The 24,951-nt window shown below is 38.9% G+C and overlaps 1 protein-coding gene across 1 annotated transcript in view; it reads right to left on the bottom strand.

The window, feature by feature from the left end:
* tars2 (threonyl-tRNA synthetase 2, mitochondrial) overlaps window positions 1–24,951 on the bottom strand; it is a 49,745-nt gene that overhangs the window by 12,635 nt on the left and 12,159 nt on the right. Inside the window, exons 2-11 of the mRNA XM_061982919.2 lie at window positions 24,428–24,606; window positions 24,211–24,325; window positions 20,968–21,089; window positions 18,269–18,380; window positions 18,115–18,179; window positions 17,970–18,048; window positions 14,195–14,341; window positions 12,508–12,606; window positions 8,288–8,457; window positions 8,060–8,222 (exon numbers count right to left, since the gene is read on the bottom strand). Coding sequence (XP_061838903.1) covers window positions 8,060–8,222; window positions 8,288–8,457; window positions 12,508–12,606; window positions 14,195–14,341; window positions 17,970–18,048; window positions 18,115–18,179; window positions 18,269–18,380; window positions 20,968–21,089; window positions 24,211–24,325; window positions 24,428–24,606 — 1,251 coding nt within the window. The remainder of the gene's footprint in view (window positions 1–8,059; window positions 8,223–8,287; window positions 8,458–12,507; window positions 12,607–14,194; window positions 14,342–17,969; window positions 18,049–18,114; window positions 18,180–18,268; window positions 18,381–20,967; window positions 21,090–24,210; window positions 24,326–24,427; window positions 24,607–24,951) is intronic.

The following is a 24,951-nucleotide window of genomic DNA, read 5'->3' as shown; positions in this document are numbered from 1 at the left end:
AGGCCTTTAATCCCAGGAACACCATACCTACCGTCAAGCATGGTAGTGGTAGTATTATGCTCTGGGCCTGTTTTGCTGCCAATGGAACTGGTGCTTTACAGAGAGTAAATGGGACAATGTAAAAGGAGGATTACCTCCAAATTCTTCAGGACAACTTAAAATCACCAGCCCGGAGGTTGGGTTTTAGGCGCAGTTGGGTGTTCCAACAGGACAATGACCCCAAACACACGTCAAAAGTGGTAAAGGAATGGCTAAATCAGGCTAGAATGAAGGTTTTAGAATGGCCTTCCCAAAGTCCTGACTTAAACGTGTGGACAATGCTGAAAAAACATGTCAGAAAACCAACAAATTTAGCTGAACCGCACAAATTTGGTCAAAAGGAGTGGTCAAATTCAAGCAGAAGCTTGTGTATGGCTACCAAAAGCGCCTTATTGCAGTGAAACTTGCCAAGGGTCATGTAAGCAAATATTAACATTGCTGTATGTATACTTTTGACCCAGCAGATTTGCTCACATTTTCAGTAGACCCATAATAAAGTTAAAGTTAAAGTACCAATAATTGTCACACTCACACTCACACACACACACTAGGTGTGGTGAAATTTGTCCTCTGCATTTGATCCATTCCCCTTGTTCGCCCCCTAGGAGGTGAGGGGAGCAGTGAGCAGCAGCGGTGGCCGCGCCCAGGAATCATTTTTGGTGATTTAACCCCCAATTCCAACCCTTGATGCGGAGTGTCAAGCAGGGAGGTAATGGGTCCCATTTTTATAGTCTTTGGTATGACTCAGCCGGGGTTTGAACTCACAACCTACCGACATTCTAACCACTGACCATGAATGTTTTTTGTGACAAACAAGTATGTGCTCCAATCACTGTATCACAACAAAATAAGAGTTGTAGAAATTATTAGAAACTCAAGACAGCCATGACATTATGTTCTTTACAAGTGTGTGTAAACTTTTGACCGTGACTAAATGTAATGTAGTAACAGGCACATTAATAACAACATTTAATATTTACATATTTTGATAATTTTAAGCATATGCGACGCATTAATTTCAAAAGCGCATCACTGATTATTACTCACTGCAGACTTGATGAGAGCCAACGCACATAATAAAACATCACAAGGTCTGATGTCAGTCGCATGCCGACTGCTAGGATGTTTATATTCTCATTTAGGTGAAGAATGACTCATAATCCTCGCGAAGAAATGGGGTGAGGGGGCGGAAAAAGTCCTTTTCGTGTCATCCTCGCCAGTTCCAGGACCTATATGGCTGTCAACATGTCCCGACTTGTCAGATTATATGAACAGCCACCTTCTGTCCAGGTGAGAAGCCTGATTTATGATATACAATAAACTTACAGAAAGCAAGGAAGCGAGCAACCGCAGACCACTCAATGATGTAAACACAGGCACACAGGAAGTGATCACATCGCCGCTATAAATAGTTTTTCAACTTTAGCGCTTATAATAACAATATCACTAATACTTGGTTAATATTCAAGTCACACAATGTAAATGGAGTATTGCTGGTGCTTTTTGGATGGTTATTTATCGGATTTTATGGGTGGAATAGTGGAGCTCCCACTGGCTCCGCTGTAAGCGGACTTTTATTTACGTTTAATATTTAGAATGCATTAAAAAAAATCCATCTGTCGTCATGTCTCTCATAATGATTATGAACAATAAAGTGCAGTTCCCCTTTAAGAAGCAAGTTACGTGGCGCGGAATCCCAGATTAACACATGCTTGACGTTGAGGTGGTCTTTTAAACTAAGTATTATGGTGAAAATGAAAGTACTTCCTGCAAGGTGCATAATACTTTGTCGGTCCATTGTTCTGTCGCTGGGTTTTTTTGTACTCAAATGTTCCATGGAGAGAGCCAACGAGCGTGCGGTTCAGCAACTTCCACACTGACTTGTTTTTTAACGACGTTTCAGGGATTTTTTTTGTCATTCTCTGCTGCAGTAACGGCCAATAAAGCACCAGAACATCTGCACCAAATATGGACCGGTGGTTAGGACTGGCCGATATGGCTGACAACTATCACAATATTAGTGATTAATATCGGTCGATATCAGTATTGATATTTTTTATGACCTATTGAAAATAAGGACCAGGAGAAAAAAATATATTAAATGTAAATCCCCTATAAAATCCATAAGGTCAATGTCATGGCCTGCAAATAGTGCGGATCTCAATCCAATGTAAAATGTGAGGTGGAAACTGAAGAAAATGGGGGAGATAAGACTCCAACCTGCAAAGCTGATCTGACAACAGCAATCAGACAGTTGGAGCAAGATTGAAGAAGAGTTCTGTTTGTCGGACATGGTTCAAGTGGGATGTTTGAGTGTTTTCTTATTTTGCTTGTTTTTCAGGATTTCCCCCTCCCCCATAGAATTATTTGACCGATTCCATCATTTCAACTGTTCTTGACCTAAAAATTAAACCGTTACTGATTACCACAATTTATATTCTTGATTTATTTTAAGGTTTCTCAAAGCCATAAAGTTGTCATTTGAAATGACTATTCCGTTAAATTCCGTACTATAAACTGCTACACTGCAAAAAGTGAAATCTAAGTAAGATGAAATATCTCAAATAAGGGTGATATTTGCTTATTTTCTGTCTGATAAGATAATTCTTCTCACTAAGCAGATTTTATGTTAGAGTGTTTTACTTGTTTTAAGGGTTTTGGTCCTAAATGATCTCAGTAAGATATTACAGCTTGTTGCTGAGATGTTATGACCTATATTGAGTAAAACATGCTTGAAACTAGAATATCAATTGTTGCAAAGCTGTGTCATCAACACTCACAAGTATAAAACTACTTTTTAAAGTAATAATTTCTTATTTCAAGCAGGAAAAAAAAAATCATGACTGACACAATTGTGTCTCATAATTAAAACAGATTGACAGCCAATGAAACAATAGAAAATACGTACTCATATAGTAGTACAGTTGTTAGTGAGAATATACTTATTTTAAGGTATTTTTGGGTTCATTGAGGTTAGCTAATTTTACTTGTTTTGGAAAGTCTTGACAAGCCAAATGTTCTTGTTCTATTGGCAGATAATTTTGCTTAGTTCAAATAAATACCCCTAATTTTTGTATTTTTTTTTCTGGTTTTGAACACTGACTTTTTGCAGTGTTCTTTTTTCCTTCACTTTGAACCCTTCGGCTTATAAAACAGAGCAGCAAATTGATGAATTTTTCTTAAAAAAAATAATTGTATAACAAAACACAAAGCAAAAACACAGAGGGTGTTTTATTGTTTGTGCTATAGTGCAATCTTTTGGACAGGTTTGCTCACTACAGCTACTGCAGTGTCATTCCTTTTACATGTACTTTTTTTTTTTTTTTTAACCCACGTGTCGTTCTGTCTTCTAGCCGTTTCTACTCATATGGACTCTTCATTCATCACTCCAAGCAACGTTTGTAAGTTTAACATAACTAAAACGGTTTATACTTACTAAACCGTCCCATGTGTGATGTCTGTAGGAGTTTTCATGCATATTTGTACATGCTCTGGTATTGCAATGAAGCTAGCGTTGTTAGCATTAGCTAATATGCTAGTACGTTTACAAGTGTCTGTGCTAGTATTATTAACTTACAACAGCATTCTTTTTGTATTGTTTCTGTTTCACAAATTCCTCAGTAAACTCACCAAAAGATCACGAGGACTTGTTGAGTCCGTTTACCTGATTGGAGAGTTAGCTTCCACAGTTAGTGGGTCATGAAGATGACTTCTGTTTTGTTTGATCGGCCATTTTACTGCCCTGTTACAGGCATTGCTTGGAAAAAATTAAGGTATATAAATAAACATATACAGAATCTTACTGTGTAAATAACTAATTTCAGGCTTATAGTCCGGTGCGGCTAATACAGTGGGGCAAAAAAGTATTTAGTCAGCCCCCGATTGTGCAAGTTCTCCCACTTAAAATGATGACAGAGGTCTGTAATTTTCATCATAGGTACACTTCAACTGTGAGAAAAAATCCAGGAATTCACATTGTAGGAATTTTAAAGAATTTATTTGTAAATTGTGGTGGAATATAAGTTTTTTGGTCACTTCAAACAAGGAAGATCTCTGGCTCTCACAGACCTGTAACTTCTTCTTTAAGAAGCTCTTCTGCCCTCCACTCGTTACCTGTATTAATGGCATCTGTTTGAACTGGTTATCTGTATAAAAGACACTTGTCCACAGCCTCAAACAGTCAGACTCCAAACTCCACTATGGCCAAGAACAAAGAGCTGTCGAAGGACACCAGGAAAATAATTGTAGACCTGCACCAGACTGTGAAGAGTGAATCTACAATAGGCAAGCAGCTTGGTGTGAAAAAATCAACTGTGGGAGCAATTATCAGAAAATGGAAGACATACAAGACCACTGATAATCTCCCTCGATCTGGGGCTCCACGCAAGATCTCATCCCGTGGGGTCACAATGATCATGAGAACGGTGAGCAAAAATCCCAGAACCACACAGGGGTACCTGGTGAATGACCTGCAGAGAGCTGGGACCAAAGTAACAAAGGTTACCATCAGTAACACACTACGCCGACAGGAAATCAAATCCTGCAGTGCCAGACGTGTCCCCCTGCTTAAGCCAGTGCATGTCCAGGCCCGTCTGAAGTTTGCCAGAGAGCACATGGATGATACAGCAGAGGACTGGGAGAATGTCATGTGGTCAGATGAAACCAAAATAGAACTTTTTGGTATAAACTCAACTCGTCGTGTTTGGAGGAAGAAGAATACTGAGTTGCATCCCAAGAACACCACACCTACTGTGAAGCATGGGGGTGGAAACATCATGCTTTGGGGCTGTTTTTCTGCTAAGGGGACAGGCCGACTGATCCGTGTTAAGGAAAGAATGAATGGGGCCATGTATCGTGAGATTTTGAGCCAAAACCTCCTTCCATCAGTGAGAGCTTTGAAGATGAAACGTGGCTGGGTCTTCCAGCATGACAATGATCCCAAACACACTGCCCGGGCAACGAAGGAGTGGCTCCGTAAGAAGCATTTGAAAGTCCTGGAGTGGCCTAGCCAGTCTCCAGACCTCAACCCAATAGAAAATCTATGGAGGGAGTTGAAAGTCCGTGTTGCTCGGCGACAGCCCCAAAACATCACTGCTCTCGAGAAGATCTGCATGGAGGAATGGGCCAAAATACCAGCTACTGTGTGTGCAAACCTGGTAAAGACCTATAGTAATCGTTTGACCTCTGTTATTGCCAACAAAGGTTATATTACAAAGTATTGAGTTGAATTTTTGTTATTGACCAAATACTTATTTTCCACCATAATTTACATATAAATTCTTTAAAAATCCTACAATGTGAATTCCTGGATTTTTTTTCACATTCTGTCTCTCACAGTTAAAGAGTAACTATGATGAAAATTACAGACCTCTGTCATCATTTTAAGTGGGATAACTTGCACAATTGGTGGCTGACTAAATACTTTTTTGCCCCACTGTATATGAATATATAATAATAATAATATTATAATACTTTATTCTTATAAAATTTGGTTAGTGAGGTTTATATACCGGTGCTCTCTATAATCCAGAAAATTCATTAGTTTATGTCATGTCTGTTATCGGCTTTTTCCTACAAAATTAAACTGAATAAACATACTCCAAGGCTGGTGATTCCATCATCTTTTTCCAGGGGCTGTTTATTGCTGCCTCTCTGGATAACAATTAGAGGTGTGACAAGATCTCTAACAGAGCTGTTTTACATTTTTTTTCCCCCCAACCAAAAAGGCTATTATCTGGCTCGGGAGGACTTGGCTAAAGTAAATATCCCACAGGGGGTACTTCAATGAAAAAAGTTACAACCATTAAACTACAGACCACAGACCTCTGCCAAGGCCGATCTGACAACAAACACATTTGTTTGTTGGTTTTCAGGCTATTTCCTGTTTCTTGGAGAATGACAGGTAATGCCATTAATATAATCTGGGAATGAAAATGTTTATAGATAAGTGCCTTGTTTCACAACTTTCCCAAAACATTTACGGTGGAACCTCAATTTACAAACCTAATTGGTTATTGAACTGTCCTGTATGCGCTGATCTGCCAACACATGCACACATACTGAAGTCCCTTTGGTGCCCTCACAAACAATCGGAAATCACAACATTTCCTAACTTTAACCACCAGATTGCTACAATGATAAACATTAAAAATGGTAAAAATCCACTTACATTAACAGAAGGAGGAGGATCAGAAGAGAAAAAAATCAAACAGACAGAGGGAGAGAACAGAGGGGTTAGGGGAGGGGCTGTGTGTGTGTGTGTGCTCTTCGTCTTCTACCGAGCTGTGAAATAAGTCTGCTTTCGCATATCTTTCCAGAAAAGTCACGTCTCATCACAATTAAAACTTGCTTTGGTATAAAGCCTGCTTCGTCAATTCTTCCATACTAGTGAGCGCCATTAATGTACTCCTCACAAATAGTCTTTTTTTTTTTTTTTGTTCTGTCCAGCTTCTCAGGCAAATCATATAGTTGATGTAGATGCACATATCGGCTGTACAAATTTACTTTACAAAAGATAAGTGTGGGATACTTCTCTTGTTGTCTTATTTGTATTCGACTTCATTTAAATGTATGTATATTATTTGGTGCAACCGGGCCACAGCTGGGGGGGATAGAAAGAGAAAAAAGGAAGACAGAGGGGGAAATTGTGGGGACAAGAGGGGGATAAGACAGAGGGACAAAAACAACAACAGCAAACGCAACAATAACAACATCAGCAAATAGGACATGTACAAATATGATGTTCAAAGTGATAGCAAAGAAGCAGTTAGTGAAATAAATAATAGTACAGAAATGACAATGAGCAACAAATGGAGCAATACAAATACCAATAGAAATAGAAATAGCACTATTGATAATGAATAATAACAATTACCTCTATTATCAACAATACAATTGTTCAAATGCAACAATACATATATGTAATAACTTGAAATATAAAAGAAAGCAGATAAATGGAGAAGAAGAAAGAAAAGCCAGCTATATTAACCTTGTAGATTGTTATAGTAACAATAGGTTAAGCTATGTCAGTGTGCCGTGTGTTACCCAGTTTCCCCTAGGGCAACAACGTTAATATATATTTTTGATGAAACGTGATTATATGCATGAGTGTTTCTTTTTAACTGCCCAGTGATTCCCTCCTTCTTTCCACACAGTTGTCTTTTTGGAACTCTTATTGAGGTAAAAGAATTGGACAAAACTTGTCAAAATGTCTGCAAGCGGGACACAAAATGAATGAATGAATGAATGAATGAATGAATGAATGAATGAATGAAACATACCTACACAGACACATGGTTTGCACACAGAGGCATATTTGGCCTGATCTAAAAGTTCGCCAATAGAGGAGTTTGTAATTCAACGTTCCCCTGCAGTGTTCTTCTTGGGCTCCTGTATTCCATGTACCGTATTTTTCAGACTATAAGTCGCAGTTTTTTTTCATAGTTTGGCCGGGGGTGCGACTTATACTCAGGAGCGACTTATGTGTGAAATTATTAACACATTACCGTAAAATATCAAATAATATTATTTAGCTCATTCACGTAAGAGACTAGACGTATAAGATTTCATGGGATTTAGCGATTAGGAGTGACAGATTGTTTGGTAAACGTATAGCATGTTCTATATGTTATTGTTATTTGAATGACTCTTACTATAATATGTTACGTTAACATACCAGGCACGTTCTCAGTTGGTCATTTATGCCTCATATAACGTACACTTATTCAGCCTGTTGTTCACTATTCTTTATTTATTTTAAATTGCCTTTCAAATGTCTATTCTTGGTGTTGGCTTTTATCAAATACATTTCCCCAAAAAATGCGACTTATACTCCAGTGCGACTTATATATGTTTTTTTCCTTCTTTATTATGCATTTTCGGCCGGTGCGACTTATACTCCGGAGCGACTTATACTCCGAAAAATACGGTAATTTGTCACAATACTTGTTATACTGCAGATAATGGTGGACCAAAATGCGGCCCTTAGTACGTAGTTCCAGGACGTTTCACTCGTGCTTACCTGCTCAGGTGTGCAGAAGATGTGAGCGTCGTCTTGGCAAAACCTGCGGACCCGAGTGAGGCCTCCCAGAGTGCCGGACAGCTCGTTGCGATGCAGCACCCCGAAGTCGGCCCAGCGCAGAGGAAGCTCCCGCCATGAGCGCACACGCTGCTCGAACATGAGGCTACACATGAAGACGGGTGTCAAGCACAGGTGGGCTTTCAAACCAGCCAACCAATGTGCGCGTACCAGTGCGCGGGGCAATTCATAGGTTTGAGGGCATATGTCTGAGAGCCTTCGGACGTCACGGTGAACATGTTGTCGGCGTAGTGCTCCCAGTGACCCGAGCGCTCCCACAATGCAGTGCTGTACAGCGTCGGGGTGATGACCTCGGTGAAGCCTCGCCGTCGGTACTCGCTCTGAGCGGGGAGGAAGAATACGTGTGTGTCACAACACAGCAATAACTAGAGAATAACGAGCGCAATATCCTGACGGCCGACGGAAGGAAACAACAACGAGCCCCCTGGGCGCTGCTGTCTTGTTAACATACGGATGTGTGTGGGTCTTCTAGACCAGGGTGTGTGAACTGTCTCCACTGAAGACCCTACACTGAAAAATTAAAGCATGTTCTGGGGAACCCGGAATGGTCTCAGTCATAAAATGTTAAAAATAAGTCTATTTTCTTTTTATTTAAAGTTAAAGTTAAAGTACCACTGATAGTCACACACACACTAGGTGTGGTGAAATTACTCTCTGCGTTTGACCCCATCCCCTTGTTCCACCCCCTGGGAGGTGAGGGGAGCATTGAGCAGCAGCGGGGGCCGCGCTCGGGAATCATTTTGGTGATTCAAACCCCATATCCAATCCTTGATGCTGAGTGCAAGCAGGGAGGTAATGGGTCCCATTTTTATAGTCTTTGGTATGACTCGGCCGGGGTTTGAACTCACGACCTACCGATCTCAGGGCGGACACTCTAACCACAAGGCCACTGATTTATTATTCAGAGATCAAATCTCTGGAACTACTTCAAGTCTATCTGTCGATATAAAGAATGTTTTTAATGGTTTATGCCCTTTTTGTCAAGACAACTTTGTTTAGTCTGGCAAAAACACAAAATATGCAACAATTTCCCCCAAAAATATTTCAAAGTGGAATATTTGATGTGAAGTAATTGGAGCCTTAAATAGGAACATTTATAACATACCGTAATTGATTTTAATTGATTATTTCTGAGCAATGACAGTATAAAAAAAATCAAACTAAAATTATTGGGGATCCGAAAGAGCCCCACTTATAAAAGTACTAAAAATAAGTCATATTTTTTTTGTTTTTACTTTTTCAACATAAGTCTCGAGATCAACTTCCGATGTATCCGTCGATTATACGTTTTTATGTCCTTTTTTCAAAGACTGTTTTTATATGTCAAACAAAAAAAGATGCAATATTTACACACAAAACAATATTTCAAAGTGGAATATTTGATGTAAAGTACCTGGAGTATTTAGGTCAATAATTCATAACAACATTGATTTCGATTCATTATTATTTTTTGAGCAATGACAGCTATAAAATAAAATCCCACAAAATTCTTGGGGATTCAAACTGGACTTACTCACAAAAGTGTTACAAAGAGTCACAAATGTTTTCTTTTCTTACTTTTACCACATAAGTCTCTCGATCAACTTCTGATCTGTCCATTATAGGTTTTTATTTTTTATGTTTGCATTATGCCCTTTTTGTCAAAGACACCGTTGTTTTTTATATATTTTATATGCAACATTTACACAAAAAAAAAATTCTAAGCGGAATATTTGATGTGAAGTAATTGGAGACTTGAATATGTCAATAATTCAGAACAACATTGATTTTTATACATTATTTATTTTGAGCAATGACAGTTTAAAGAAAAAATCCCACTAAAATTATTGAGAATCAAAAAGGGCCTTACTAAAAAAGTGTTAGTCTTACATTTTTTTCTTCTTTTTTTAACACATAAGTGTCTAGATCAACCTCAGATCAATCCGTCGATTAGAAGTTGTTATGCTCTTTTTGTCAAAGACAACTTAGTTTTTTTTACAAGGCAAACACAAAATATGCCGTATTTACACCAAAAAAAATATTTCAAAGCGGAATATTTGATGTGAAGTAATTGGAGACTTGAATATGTCAATAATTCAGAACAACATTGATTTTGACACATTATTATTTTTTGAGCAATGAGCGTTAAAAAAAATCCCACTAAAATTATTGAGGATCCAAAAGGGCCTTACTCAAAAAAGTGTTAAAAAGAATCATATATGTTTTTTTTTGTTTTGTTTTTTACTTTTAACACATAAGTCTCTAGATCAACCTCAGATCTATCAGTCGATTATACGTTTTTTTTAAGTTTTTTAATGTTTGTTTGTATTATGTCATTTTTGTCAAAGACAACAATGTTTTTATAAGGCAAACAGACAAAATATGCAATATTCACACGCAAAAAAATATTTCAAAGTGGAATATTTAATGAAAAGTAACCGGCGCCTTGAATATGTCAATAATTCATAACAACATTGATTTTGATTCATTATTATTTTTTGAGCAATGACCGCTTAAAAAAAAAAAAAGCCACTAAAATTCTTGGGGATCCAAATCCAAAGTGCCTTTCTCAAAAAAGTGTTAAAAAGAGTCATACATTTTTTTCTTTATATTACTTTTAACCTCAGGTCTATCAGTCGATTATAAGTTTTTATTATTTTTTATGTTTATGTTTTCCCATTTTGTCAAGGACAACTTTGTTTTTATATGTCAAACAAACAAAATATGCAATATTTTCCCCAAAAATATTTCTAAGTAGAATATTTGATGTAAAGTAATAGGTCAATAATTCATAACATTGATTTTGATTCATTATTATGTTTTTAGCAATGACAGTTAAAAAAAAATTCCATTAAAATTCTTGGGGCTGCAAGAGGGCCTCACTCATTAAAAGGTGTTGAAAAACGAGTCATACATGATTTGTTACTTTTAGCACATAGGTCTCAAGATCAACTTCAGATCTGTCGATTGTAAGTTTTTATTATTTTTTATGTTTTGTTTGCTTTATGCCATTTTTGTCAAATACAACTTTGTTTTCTATATGTCAAAACCAACAAAATATACAATATTTTCTCCAAAAAATATTTTAAAGTGGAATATCTGATGTAAAAAACCTGGGGCCTTAAATAGGACAATAATTCATAATATTTATTTTGATTCATTATTATTTGTTGAGCAATGACAGTTTAAAAAAAACATCCACTAAAATTCTTGGGGATCCAAAAGGGCCCCACTCATAAAAGTGTTCGAAATAAGTAATCTTTTTTTTTTTTTAACACAAACATCTAGATCAGGAGTGTCAAACTCATTTTAGCTGAGGGGCCGCATCGAGGAAAATCTGTGCACACGCGGGACGGACTATTAAAATCATTGCATTAAAACTAAAAAATAAAGACAACTTTAGATTGTTTTTTTTTTATCTTACTTCAGCAAGAAATAGAACAAACACATTCTGAAAATATTACAATAAAAATATAGAGGAAAAAATACCGGCAGCGGTAAAGTTTAGATCCATGAAGGAAAGAAGAAAGTGAATCAATGTTTATAACTGAATATGTTTACATATGCATAAAAATGTGTTTTCTTTTGTATTATTTTTTTTAAATGAATTAAGTAACGTTTATGTCAACCTTTTTCCAAAACACAATATAGAATGTGAGATATAACAGGATAATGCATACATTTATCAATTGTTTTCAAAACGGTTAAAAAAAAAGTGGGACCCCAAAAATTTACTGTGGGACCCCATTTTTTTATGACTTAATGGGGTCGGACCCCCTTTTGAAAATTCCTAGCGCAAACACTGATGGAGTGTTGGTACGTGCAAAACAGCAGCAGGCGGCTGTGGCCCGCGGGCCGGTTCTAATACTAATCAAATATCATCCCAGGGGGCCATAGATAATTAATTCCTTGACTTTGACAAGCAATTTAAGATCTATCTATCGATAATACGTTTTTATTCTTTTTTTTATGTTTCTTTTTTATTTGTTTTATGCCCTTTTTGTTAAATAAAACTTTGTGTTTTATATGGCAAACACACAAAATATGCAACATTTCCTCCCCAAAAAATTCAAAGTGGAATATTTCATGTGAAGCAACTCTATAATTCATAACATTGATTTTAATTAAATTTTTTTTTACAATTTTGAAGAAAAAACAGCCTGCATGGCCGGTTTGTGTTTAATATTAAGAGTCAACATTGCAACATTTCCCCTGCTTGCACTTTTACTCCACTTCTTTTATGTTTTTTAAGTGAGGTTTTTTAATAGTATTTTTAGAATGGGCCACAAATTTCCCCCGCGGGCCACACTTTGGACACCCCTGTTCTAGATGGTTGTGACTAGATGGGCTGCAGCAGATGGCATCAGCAAGGCTTGGAGGAGAGCACTCACCTTGACAAAGTCTGTGAGGGTGTTGTACACGTGTGCTCCTTTCGGCAAGAAGAAGCAACTTCCTGGACTGACGTCATTGAAGAAAAACAACTCCTGGTCCTGAGAAAATAGGACTCTGTTTAAGGTATGATTAAGGATCTGACTAGTATGTAGCATTCATTGCTCCTCTTCTAATACAGCAATACCTTGGTTTTTATACCACCCCCGTCGCATGATTCACTTTGACTAAAATTCATATAAGGTCTTGGTTGTCGTATTGGCCCAAACATTGCGTGTACAAAAAGTATTTCTGACTGCGGAATCGAGTGCCCAAGCAAATAATTTCTTGCATTGACTCAGTCTCTCTGCTGTAATTTCTATTTCCTACAGCTGCAAAAGAAGCCACCACACAGCCAAAGAAAGCTTTAAATGCCAGCACCTTGATAAAGAAGGTGACAATTAAAGAAAGAACTGATTCAATATTTTACTCCTACTACTTTATATATATATAGCCGATATTATCGGCAGATAAATGCTTTAAAATGTAATATCGGAATTTATCTGTATCGGTTTCAAAAAGTAAAATTTATTACTTTTTAAAACGCCGCTGTACGGAGTGGTACACGGACGTAGGGAGAAGTACAGAGCGCCAATAAACCTTAAAGGCACTGCCTTTGCGTGCCGTCCCAATCATATAATATCTACGGCTTTTCACACACATATGTGAATGCAATGCGTACTTGGTCAACAGCCATACAGGTCACACTGAGGGTAAATGGTAAATGGGTTGTACTTGTATAGCGCTTTTCTACCTTTTTAAGGAACTCAAAGCGCTTTGACACTATTTTCCACATTCACCCATTCACACACACACACCCACACACACACACACACACACATTCACACTGATGGCGTGGGTGGCCGTATAAACAACTTTAACACTGTTACAAATATGCGCCACACTGTGAACCCACACCAAACAAGAATGACAACCTCCTCCTCATGCTCTCTCAGGGAGAGCATGTCCCAAATTCCAAGCTGATGTTTTGAGGCATGTTAAAAAAAAATAATGCACTTTGTGACTTCAATAATAAATATGGCAGTGCCATGCTGGCATTTTTTTTTCCATAACTTGAGTTGATTTATTTTGGAAAACCTTGTTACATTGTTTAATGCATCCAGCGGGGCATCACAACAAAATTAGGCATAATAATTTGTTAATTCCACGACTGTATATATCGGTATCGGTTGATATCGGAATCTGTAATTAAGAGTTGGACAATATCGGAATATCTGATATCGGCAAAAAAGCCAATCGGACATCTCTAATACATACACATACTGTACATACATACATTATAGTGTCTTCAAAGTGTGCAGTATTTTACTAAAATATGGACTTTTATCAAGCCAATGAAGCAATATTCATGTTTTTTTATTCTAATGGGGAACTCTGCTTTACAAACGTTTCGGTTGGCTAACCAAGTTGATGAACCAATTAAATTCGTAGATCCAGGTTTGACTGTATTTCTGCTCTACCCTATAGAGAGCACAGTCTACCAAGTCAAATTCCTTGTGTGTTTAACATTCTTGGCCAATAAAGCTGATTCTTCTTTCCTTTGGATTGCTGTGATATGTTGTGATGTAATACCCAGCCCATTTAATCTTTCATCCACACATCATTTCAAGCTCCGCTAAGTGATATTACCGTCCCGATGCGTCTGTGGTCCCTCCTGTGGGCCTCCTTCTGCATTCTTTCCCACTCCACCTTATCCTTCTCTTTCGGAAAGGCCACCCCGGAGAGACGCATCAAACCAGCGCACACATTCTGATTGGCCAGGGTCACAGTTGACAGCTGGGATGTGAGAGGGGCAGAAATGCGGTCTGGTGTTATTATTCATGTCAAAGTAACGAGGACAATAAGAGAGGAGAGCGGAATAACGCGGTTCAGCCAAGAGAGGAAGTGCAAAGTGATGCTCGTTAGTGTGTTGTGGATGGCACAGTGTGTGGCTGGCACAGTGTGTGTGTGTTTGGGAGAGCCTTGGAACAGGATGCTGGCCTCTGACAAACACAACATCCTGCTGCCCAGTGACGGGCCAGTATGGAAATCTAGCTCGCTCATGGATCAATAACCACGAGGAACATTCCATTCACACAGCAGCATAAGGCCTGCGACATGTATGAGGCCAAAACAAACAATTTTAGAGATCTACGTCAAAACACTTTTATAATTATATGCTCTTAAGTGTGACCAAACAACTGCTTAAGCAAACATATCATCTCTAAGAGCTTTATTAATCTATGTTAAAAAATGATAATACTCAGTTTTGTTTGAGCCTGCATGAGAGGTATTAATCATTTGACGTTATGTTTATTTTTGCTGTGGTAAACACATAAACGTACTCAATGACTACTCATCTCACTGGGCATCACAGAGTTTAATTACAGTGCATGATACTGAGAGGGGTTTGGATGATTTTAGTCCCCAAATTGAGCTCCATCTAAGGGTCTAAATATTAAAAGCAGCTCAGTATGATGCATGTATTCTATTTAAGACTGACTTTTAATTTTGATGAGACCGGACTTTTCTGGAAAAATATATTAGAACAGACATATTTCAAAGCGGTGGGGAAGACTCTCTCTCATTCATTCATTCATTCATATATATATATATATATATATATATATATATATATATATATATATATATATATACGTACGTATACACACATATATATACATACATACATATATAAACAAATACTTGTGTGTGTGTGTGTGTGTGTATATATTATATATATATATATATCTTAATAAGGTTATCCAAAAAATAGTGCTCGATACCGTAGTAGAGCGCAATATATGTATGTGTGGGGAAAAAAAATCACAAGACTATTTCATCTCTACAGGCCTGTTTCATGAGGGGGGGTACCCTCAATCGTCAGGAGATTTCTCCTGACGATTGAGGGTACCCCCCCCTCATGAAACAGGCCTGTAGAGATGAAATAGTCTTGTGATTTTTTTTCCCACACATACATATATATATATATATATATATACACATACATACACACACACACACACACACGTATATACACATTCATACATACATGCATACATACATACACTGTATATATATATCTCAGGTAAGGCTGGGTGAAAACTATATCGTGATTCGCAATATTGGTCGATGTCAATAATTATATATTTTCTATGACCTATGGAAAATAAGGACCAGGAGGAGATGATAATGTTAAATGTAAACATTTTTATTTAAAATGTGACCTTAATCTGATTATAATCCCCTCAACTATCAAGGCAGAAAGGAAAGGAAATGTCAACACAAGCATGGAAAACACTCAAACAATGTAAACAAAATTGTAAAATCACATTGAACAATTAACAATAACCTCTTTAAATGAAGATGCAAAAAAAGGAATATGTAAGAAATGCTTAATAAAATGTAACAAAATAGCATGATAATGTGTGAAAATGTAAACATAAACCGGATTCGCATATACTAGTTCTCGGGACGCAGTTCTAAGAACTACCACTCTCAAATTTAGTTATAGGCACTATCCTTTCCCATGGGGACTTTTTTTTTTCATGTTTGCACATGGCTGGGGATGCTGGGGACTTTGGTAAGAAACATGTGTGACGCATATCCACCTGCGACCCATGACGTATTACTTTAGCGCCTCACCCACCACTGCAAAACAACCAACAACCCGCCCGCGAAAAGTGAACAGAGAAACAACACAAGCAAGAATGGAGACCTCAGAGGCTACGGTGTTCATGATCGTCTGCTTGCAAGGACAAATAATGCATGGTAAAATTCGACATCTAATAACGTTAATGGAAGAGCACACAGAGGGAGTAAGGGCACGAGGAATCCAGCGACAGGCGATATTTCTTTGTTTCATGGAAGACAAAAAGATAGTAGCGGGGGGTGTATATTGTAGCGTCCCGGAAGAGTTACTGCTGCAAGGGGTTGTGGGTATTTGTTCTGTTGTGTTAATGTTGTGTTACGGTGCGGATGTTCTCCCGAAATGTGTTTGTCATTCTTGTTTGGTGTGGTTTCACAGTGTGGCACATATTTGTAACAGTGTTAAAGTTGTTTATACGGCCACCCTCAGAGTGACCTGTATGGCTGTTGACCAAATAGTGTGAAAAACTGTAAATATTATGTGATTGGGCCGGCACGCAAAAGCAGGCGCCAAGTCCTGTTGGAACTTGAAATCTCCATCTCCATAGAGCAGGTCAGCAGCAGGAAGCATGAAGTGCTCTAAAACTTGCTGGTAGACGGCTACGTTGACCCTGGATCTCAGGAAACAGAGTGGACCGACACCAGCAGATGACATGGCACCCGAAACCATCACCCAACCATGCAAATTTTGCATTTCCTTTGGAAATCGAGGTCCCAGAGTCTGGAGGAAGACAGGAGAGGCACAGGATCCACGTTGCCTGAAGTCTAGTGTAAAGTTTCCACCATCAGTGATGGTTTGGGGTGCCATGTCATCTGCTGGTGTCGGTCCACTCTGTTTCCTGAGATCCAGGGTCAACGCAGCCGTCTACCAGCAAGTTTTAGAGCACTTCATGCTTCCTGCTGCTGACCTGCTCTATGGAGATGGAGATTTCAAGTTCCAACAGGACTTGGCGCCTGCACACAGCGCAAAATCTACCCGTGCCTGGTTTACGGACCATGGTATTTCTGTTCTAAATTGGCCCGCCAACTCCCCTGACCTTAGCCCCATAGAAAATCTGTGGGGTATTGTGAAAAGGAAGATGCAGAATGCCAGACCCAAAAACGCAGAAGAGTTGAAGGCCACTATCAGAGCAACCTGGGCTCTCATAACACCTGAGCAGTGCCAGAAACTCATCGACTCCATGCCACGCCGCATTAACGCAGTAATTGAGGCAAAAGGAGCTCCAACCAAGTATTGAGTATTGTACATGCTCATATTTTTCATTTTCATACTTTTCAGTTGGCCAACATTTCTAAAACTCCCTTTTTTGTATTAGCCTTAAGTAATATTCTAATTTTGTGACACACGGAATTTTGGATTTTCATTTGTTGCCACTTCAAATCATCAAAATTAAATGAAATAAACATTTGAATGCATCAGTCTGTGTGCAATGAATAAATATAATGTACAAGTTACACCTTTTGAATGCAATTACTGGAATAAATCAAGTTTTTCAAAATATTCTAATTTACTGGCTTTTACCTGTATATACTGATATCGTTTTGTCGCCCGGCCCCATTTGCGGGTGAAATGCAGTGCCTTTCTTAATCCAGTAGATGGTGGATGACTATTGTGAAGCACCGACACAGTATCAGTGCAGTGTCGTTACAGGTGGTGAGTGTGCCAAACACTCACATTTACCCATCAATACAAATTAGCTTAGCAGGTTTTAAAAAAATTGTCTTTATTTATCTCAAGTTTGGGCCCCTCCCGTGATTGAAATGTTAACTCACACACCTGTAGGATCTTGAAGACCTTGAGGATCCCCGTGTGTGGGAGGAGTGGGCCATTAGAGACCGCTATGCTGTCTCCACACCTGTGTCAGATAGATCTTGTGGTGAGAGTGCGTATATAGTGTCTGACTTCTTATGTGTGCACGTGCCTGTACACCGTAGCAGTGGGCCCAACCATCTGCTCCTGGACAAGCTGCGATCGGAGTGAGTCATCCTGCAACAAAACACATTTCATAGGTAATCCGCTCATGATCAGCCGAGGATTAGCAGGATGAAGCTTTTCTTAAGCTGCTTCTTTCCAACCTGGAAGAGCTCCTCGATCTCTTGTGCGCTCAGCTCCAGCCTGCTCAGAGGCAGCGTCAGGGCGGCGGCCTCCTTGCATCTCTGCTCCACGTCACTCAGAGGCGGCGGGTCGCTGTGTGCGAGGGACGGATTCGGGTGGAACGCCAAAAGACAAAAAAAGAGACATGGACTTAGGGGGAAAGAATGTGGGAAGAAGGGCTTCGGTTTCAAGATGTGAATGGAAGAAACTCGGTCGGCGGGGCTGCAAACAGGATGGTCAAAAAATAACTCACCCTGTGTGAGATTTGTTTATTAAAATGATGTAGAATCAACTCTGCTGCAGAGGAACTTGGTTGAGTCGATTCCCCACCAAGTGGATGAATCACATCGACGTAAGCGGTTGTCGACATCACCAAAAATAGCCACTGCTTGCAAATTGACTTGTGACTTTGTCCAGACTTGAGTTATACCAGGGGTCGGCAACCCAAAACGTTAAAAGAGCCATATTGGACCAGAAATACAAAAAACTAATCTGTCTGGAGCCGCAAAAAATTAAAAGCCGTTTATACGTCTTATAATGAAGGCAACACATGACGTAAGTGTCTATATTCGCTATAAAAGCCTACTATCAAAATGACTGTATGTCGCAAGCTGAAGCAACTCTTCGTTGACAGAAATGTTGAAATGTAATATTCATTCTACACATTTTTACAACAATAGAAAGCATTAGTAAATCAGAGGCTACTCAGAAGGTGAGATAAGTCCTGGAAATGACTGGCTTTTAATGGCCAAAGGCTTTCTTCTTTTAATAGATTTATTACAATCTTTGGCAAGCTAGGTAACGTTTGCTGTGGTCTGGAACAACATGGCACACAAACTATCAGAAATGCAGCCAATATTACATACATAATGTGTCATGAGACATGCAAAACTAAATTATATACAAATAGGTTAAAGTAAAGGATAGTAAATGAGCTCAAATATACCTACAAATGAGGCATAATGATGCAATATGTACAGCTAGCCTAAATAGCATGTTAGTGACCAAATATGCCTGATTAGCACTCCAACAAGTCAATAACATCAACAAAGCGCACCTTTGTGCATTCACGCACAGTATGAAACGTTTGGTGGACAAAATGAGACAAAGGAGTGGAAGATTTTACATGTAAACAAACTGTTGCTTCACAGTCCACACTATGGTGAGTTCAAGAACCGCCGAAATTAGTAGGACAAAACGATGTTCACCAAATACTCTCATCAGTGAAGCATACACACAAACATATTAAACAGTGGGCTTTCTAACAATTTGTGTCATGTTTGTCCTCAAACAAAAAACATACTAAAACAAAAAAAAAAAAAAATTTTCCGTCTTTTTCCATTTTCAATCCTTTTTTAAAAATGCTCCAGGGAGCCACTAGGACGGCGCTAAAGAGCCGCATGCGGCTCGAGAGCCGCGGGTTGCTGACCCCCGGGTTATACAGTATACCGGTACTAATAGGCCCCGTTTACACTGTTCAGTTCAGTTTCAGTTTATTTCGAATATGCATACAATACACTGTAGTGCATCACACAATTTCAGCACGTCCGAAAAGGAGTAGGAAGAAGCAGAGCTTATTTAATCCTACCCCTTTTCATACCATAGCAATTTTATCTAATTTTCTTGTTCTCTGTAACAGAACAGTGAACAATAAATAATAAAACACTGCACACCAAATGGGATTTTTTTGCCCTCAAGTGACACAGATCAGATTTTTTTTTTGCAAGTCTTAAACCCATCCATCCATTTTCTACCGCTTGTCCCTTTCGAGGTCACGGGGGGTGCTGGAGGCTATCTCAGCTGCAATCGAGAACTGTTTAAAATCTGAACTTTTGGCATCAGACTCAGGCCACATCGGGAGGTAGTCCTGAACCCGATTGGAATCTGATCTTTTCAAATCTGACTTCAGTCTTAACGCAATGCGACCTTTTCCGTCAGCTTTAGGCGAGCTACGTCATTCGTGTGCACCGGAAAGACGCAGTCGCCAGCGGAAATGGATAATTAATCACAACATCTGGTTTCGGTGAGCAAGGTCTATTTAAGACGACTGATTTTTCGGTGGATCACTCGTCAATAGTGTGCAAATAATAGGTTGTATGTAATATATGAATATATATTTTGATTGGGGTTGTGAGTTTTTCCTTGCCCTTATGTGGGATCTGTACCGCAGATGTCGTTGTGGCTTGTGCAGCCCTTTGAGACACTTGTGATTTAGGGCTATATAAATAAACATTGAATATGTTTATTTATATAGAAATATTGATTCTTCGGAATCAATATTGATTGATTCCGAAGAAATAGCGATTGTTGAAAGACCGGAATTGACGCTGTGGCGCATTTGTTTACATGTGAGTTGAAAAATAAAGCTCCCGTAGATCCACGCGGATGTATGTGTCTCCTCTACTTAACAGCGATAAAGATTACAACCCTTCCAAATATATTACACTATATACATCCATTCATACATTATATTACTTTCACATAAAAAAAGACTCATTTTAATGATGCAAGGCGCTCGTCCCCCCTAAGACTGGTAATACCACACCACCTTAACCCCTTTCACGACGTTGCAATCAAAAACACAATTTATAAAAATAAAAAAAACTTGTGAAATTTCTGATTATAAACATCTTGTAAACATCTGCTAAATGTCAGTATTCCGCTTGGAATATTACCTCACCTGTTCTCCATCACATGGTCACAGTAAAATCCCAGGTCTGACGCCCCTTCGCGACACACCCTGGCACCAAACTCCCTCTGCAGCACCCAACTGAGCACGCATGCTCCTGTCCGCCACGCGGCCTTCAGCATACAAAACATACATGCAGGTTAACGTGTAATCAAACATTCAGTGAGGCTTGCTGCATCAGGATGGTTTGTGTTTACCTTCATTGGCATGACGCCATTTAAGATGACATTTTTTTAGCAGCCTAAATGCTGGAAATATTTTACTAATATATTTTGGAGTATTCCACACAGAGGACTTTACACAGCAATGCTGGCTCGTTTATGTGCATGGCAGCGACATCTGGTGGTCATAACGGTAATAACAGGGTGCTTGAGATAAATAAATAAATGATAAATGGGTTGTACTTGTATAGCGCTTTTCTACCTTCAAGGTACTCAAAGCGCTTTGACACTACTTCCACATTTACCCATTCACACACACATTCACACACTGATGGAGGGAGCTGCCATGCAAGGCGCTAACCAGCACCCATCAGGATGTCACAATTAGGTAGAAAAAGGAAGAATGGTAGATTAAAAATTACATTATAAAAACAATAAAATAACAATCTTATATTGGTCCTTTGGTTATGAAACAATATTATTGCCTTCCATTGTTAGCAGCATTGTGTGGATCACATAAGCCAGGGGTGTCCAAAGTGTGGCCCAGGAGCCAAAAAACCCAAAAAAACATAAAAAGGTGGAATAAAAAAGCATACAGGTGAAATCTAATGGGAAAAATGTGCACTGTTGATTCTAATAACACAAAACTTCAATGTAGGCTGTTTTTTTTCTCTTAAACTGTCATTACTCAAAAAATAATAATGACTCAAAATCAAATTTGTTATGAATTATTGACCTACTTAAAGCTCTCATTACTTCATATCAAATATTTCAATTTGAAATATTTTCCGGGGAAAAATAGTGCATATTTTGTGTTTGTATGCCATAAAAAACTAAGTTTTCTAAAACAAAAAAGGAATAAAACAAACTAAAAAAAAAACAAAATAAAAAGAAAGTCGGATAGACCTAAAAATGTATCTACAGATTTAAAGGAGCCATATGTGAGAATGTAATGTCAAGTCATCATTGAATGGTCCTGATATGTCAAGTCATGTCACTCAGTTCATTCAACTCAAATCCTTCACATCCCAGCCTTCTCCCGTCACTTCAGGTGTGCCCCAGGGCTCTGTCATTGGGCCCCTACTTTTCATTATCTACCTTCTTCCCCTCTGCAATATCTTCCATAAGTACAACATCAGCTTTCACTGTTACGCGGATGACACCCAGCTCTACCTCTCCAGTAAACCCACCTCCACCCTACCACCTTCGTCCCTTGCCGACCGTCTAACAGACATTAAATCCTGGTTCTCCTCCAATTTCCTCAAACTAAACAGTGACAAAACCGAGGTTCTCCTCATTGGTTCTAAATCAACACTATCCAAAACCGATAGGTTCTCAATAGCCATCGACAACTCCACTGTTTCCCGCTCCCCACAGGTTAAGAGTCTGGGTGTCATTCTCGACAGTATTCTATCTTTTCATTCTCATATCAATAATATTACCCGGTCTGCTTATTTTCACCTACGCAACATCAACCCCCTCTGCCCCTACCTTATCCAACAATGCCGAGCACCCACGGGGGATTGATGGCAACTTTCAATCTTTAAATGAATACTTGAAGAATCAATATTATTGTTGTTATTTATGTGGAGAGTTTGGTCCATTTTACGTAGTAATTAAAGTCATACATCATGCAGTCGTAATTGTGCCCGATAATTAACTAATGACATGATTATCTTTACTTTGAACACACTGCACACGAGGGAATGAAGAGCATACTTAGCCAACAGCCATACATGTCACACTAAGGGTGGCAGTATGAGCGCCAACAGTGTCATAAACATGTGCCATATAGTGAAACCTCCCTAAACAACAATGACAAACACATTTTGGAAGAATATTTGCACCGCAACACAACATAAACACTACACAACAAATTCCCAGAATTCCCTGCAGCTCCAACTCTTCCGGGACGCTACAATATAAACAAACGCCATTGGTGGATCTACACCTAACATCCACTGTAATGATACCAATTACAAGAGCGTATCTAGTCGAAACTACTATGATTACATCGATAATTTTTAGCGTCACAAAATTTTCTTTCGTTTAAAAAAAAAAAAAAAAGTATATTATGTTTATAAAGTCAGGAAATATGTCCCTGGACACATGAGGACTTTGAATATGACCAATGTATGATCCTGTAACGACTTGATATCGGATTGATACCCAAATTTGTGGTATCATCCGAAACTAATGTAAAGTATCAAACAACAGAAGAATAAGTGATTATTAAATTTTAACAGAAGTGTAGATAGAACATGTTAAAAGAGAAAGTAAGCAGATATTAACAGTAAATGAACAAGTAGATTAATAATTAATTTTCTACCACTTGTCCTTAATAATGTTGACAAAATAATAGAATAGAAAATGACACAATATGTTACTGCATATGTCAGCAGCTAAATTAGGAGCCTTTGTTTGTTTACTTACCGGTACTACTAAAAGACAAGTTGTCTTGTTTGTTCACTATTTTATTTAAGGACAAACTTGCAATAAGAAACATACTGTATGTTTAATGTGCCCTAATATTTTTTTGGTTAAATTAAGCCAATAACGAAATTTTTTGTGGTCCCTTTATTTAGAAAAGTACCGAAATTCTTTTGGTGCCGGTACTAAAATATTGGTATCGGGACAACACTAATACACACACACACACACACACACACACACTGCACCCTCCATCCATCCATTTTCTACCGCTTATTCCCTTTGGGGTCGCGGGGGGCGCTGGAGCCTATCTCAGCTACAATCGGGCGGAAGGCGGGGTACACCCTGGACAAGTCGCCACCTCATCGCAGGGCCAACATTAATACAGTATATATATATACACACACACACCGGTATATATATATATTTTTTTTTTATCGATGTTTGATTTTTTATAATCAAGAATCGTTAGAAATAAATCGCGATTCATTCTAAAAAAATTTTTTTTTTGACACCCTATAAAATATTGCACGACCAAGAAGTGATGTAATCTTTGCGCATCTGGGACCGATCAGGTCGTGCGACATGCGACCCTTAGTTTGGACACCCCTGGATGAGAGCAAGGACCAAAATCCAGCTTTACCTGCGTGCCCTCAGGTGTGTCAAACCCAAGAAGCTGTAGTTCACAGTCAGCCTCTAGGGGGCGCCCAAGGTCCCAAAGCTCCCCATTCACCTTACTCACCAAGGCCCTTTTCTCCCTGCGAGGACGTAAATGTCACAGCACTGTTATGATCAACTTTTTTTTTTTGTAATTATTTTTACGATAAACGAGGACATTGTTGGCCATCTTGGGAATTTACCCAATACTCTGAGCGACAGAGAGCGGCGTGGTGACCCCGGCTGCTCCCTTCACCACCTGGCTGTCACCGACCCGGATGCTGAGGGGCTTTTCCCACGGTTCAGCTCTCCTCTTGTTGTCGTTCTTTCTCTCCCGAAGAGACTCGAAGTGTTGGAGTTGCTCCAGCAAGGCCGGGCACACCTGTCAACAGACACGCAGAGGAGGGTTAGGAAAGAAACGTAAAGTGGTGTGCACAATAATTACTACACTACACTAACTGACATGACAATTAAGATTGCAGAGCTCCAGTTGCTACACATGAAACTACAAATTGTGAGGATTTAAAGACCTATTTCTAGTTTGCATTCCTGCGAGAGGAGGGGCTGCCTACAATTTAGCGTGACCAACCAGAGTTGCTAAACAACAGCACCACACGCCACCTTTGCTTTAATCCATACAATCAAGGACTTTGCAAGTCAACATTTGGGATAAAAAGATGTTTTCCGACTGAACCACAAGGCGAAATGATCCAGTACACAACTCACA

Source organism: Nerophis lumbriciformis, linkage group LG21 (assembly GCF_033978685.3).
Source record: "Nerophis lumbriciformis linkage group LG21, RoL_Nlum_v2.1, whole genome shotgun sequence".
NCBI lineage: Eukaryota > Metazoa > Chordata > Actinopteri > Syngnathiformes > Syngnathidae > Nerophis > Nerophis lumbriciformis.
Note: the sequence above shows the minus strand (reverse complement) of the source record. Positions and strands in the feature narration are given on the sequence as shown.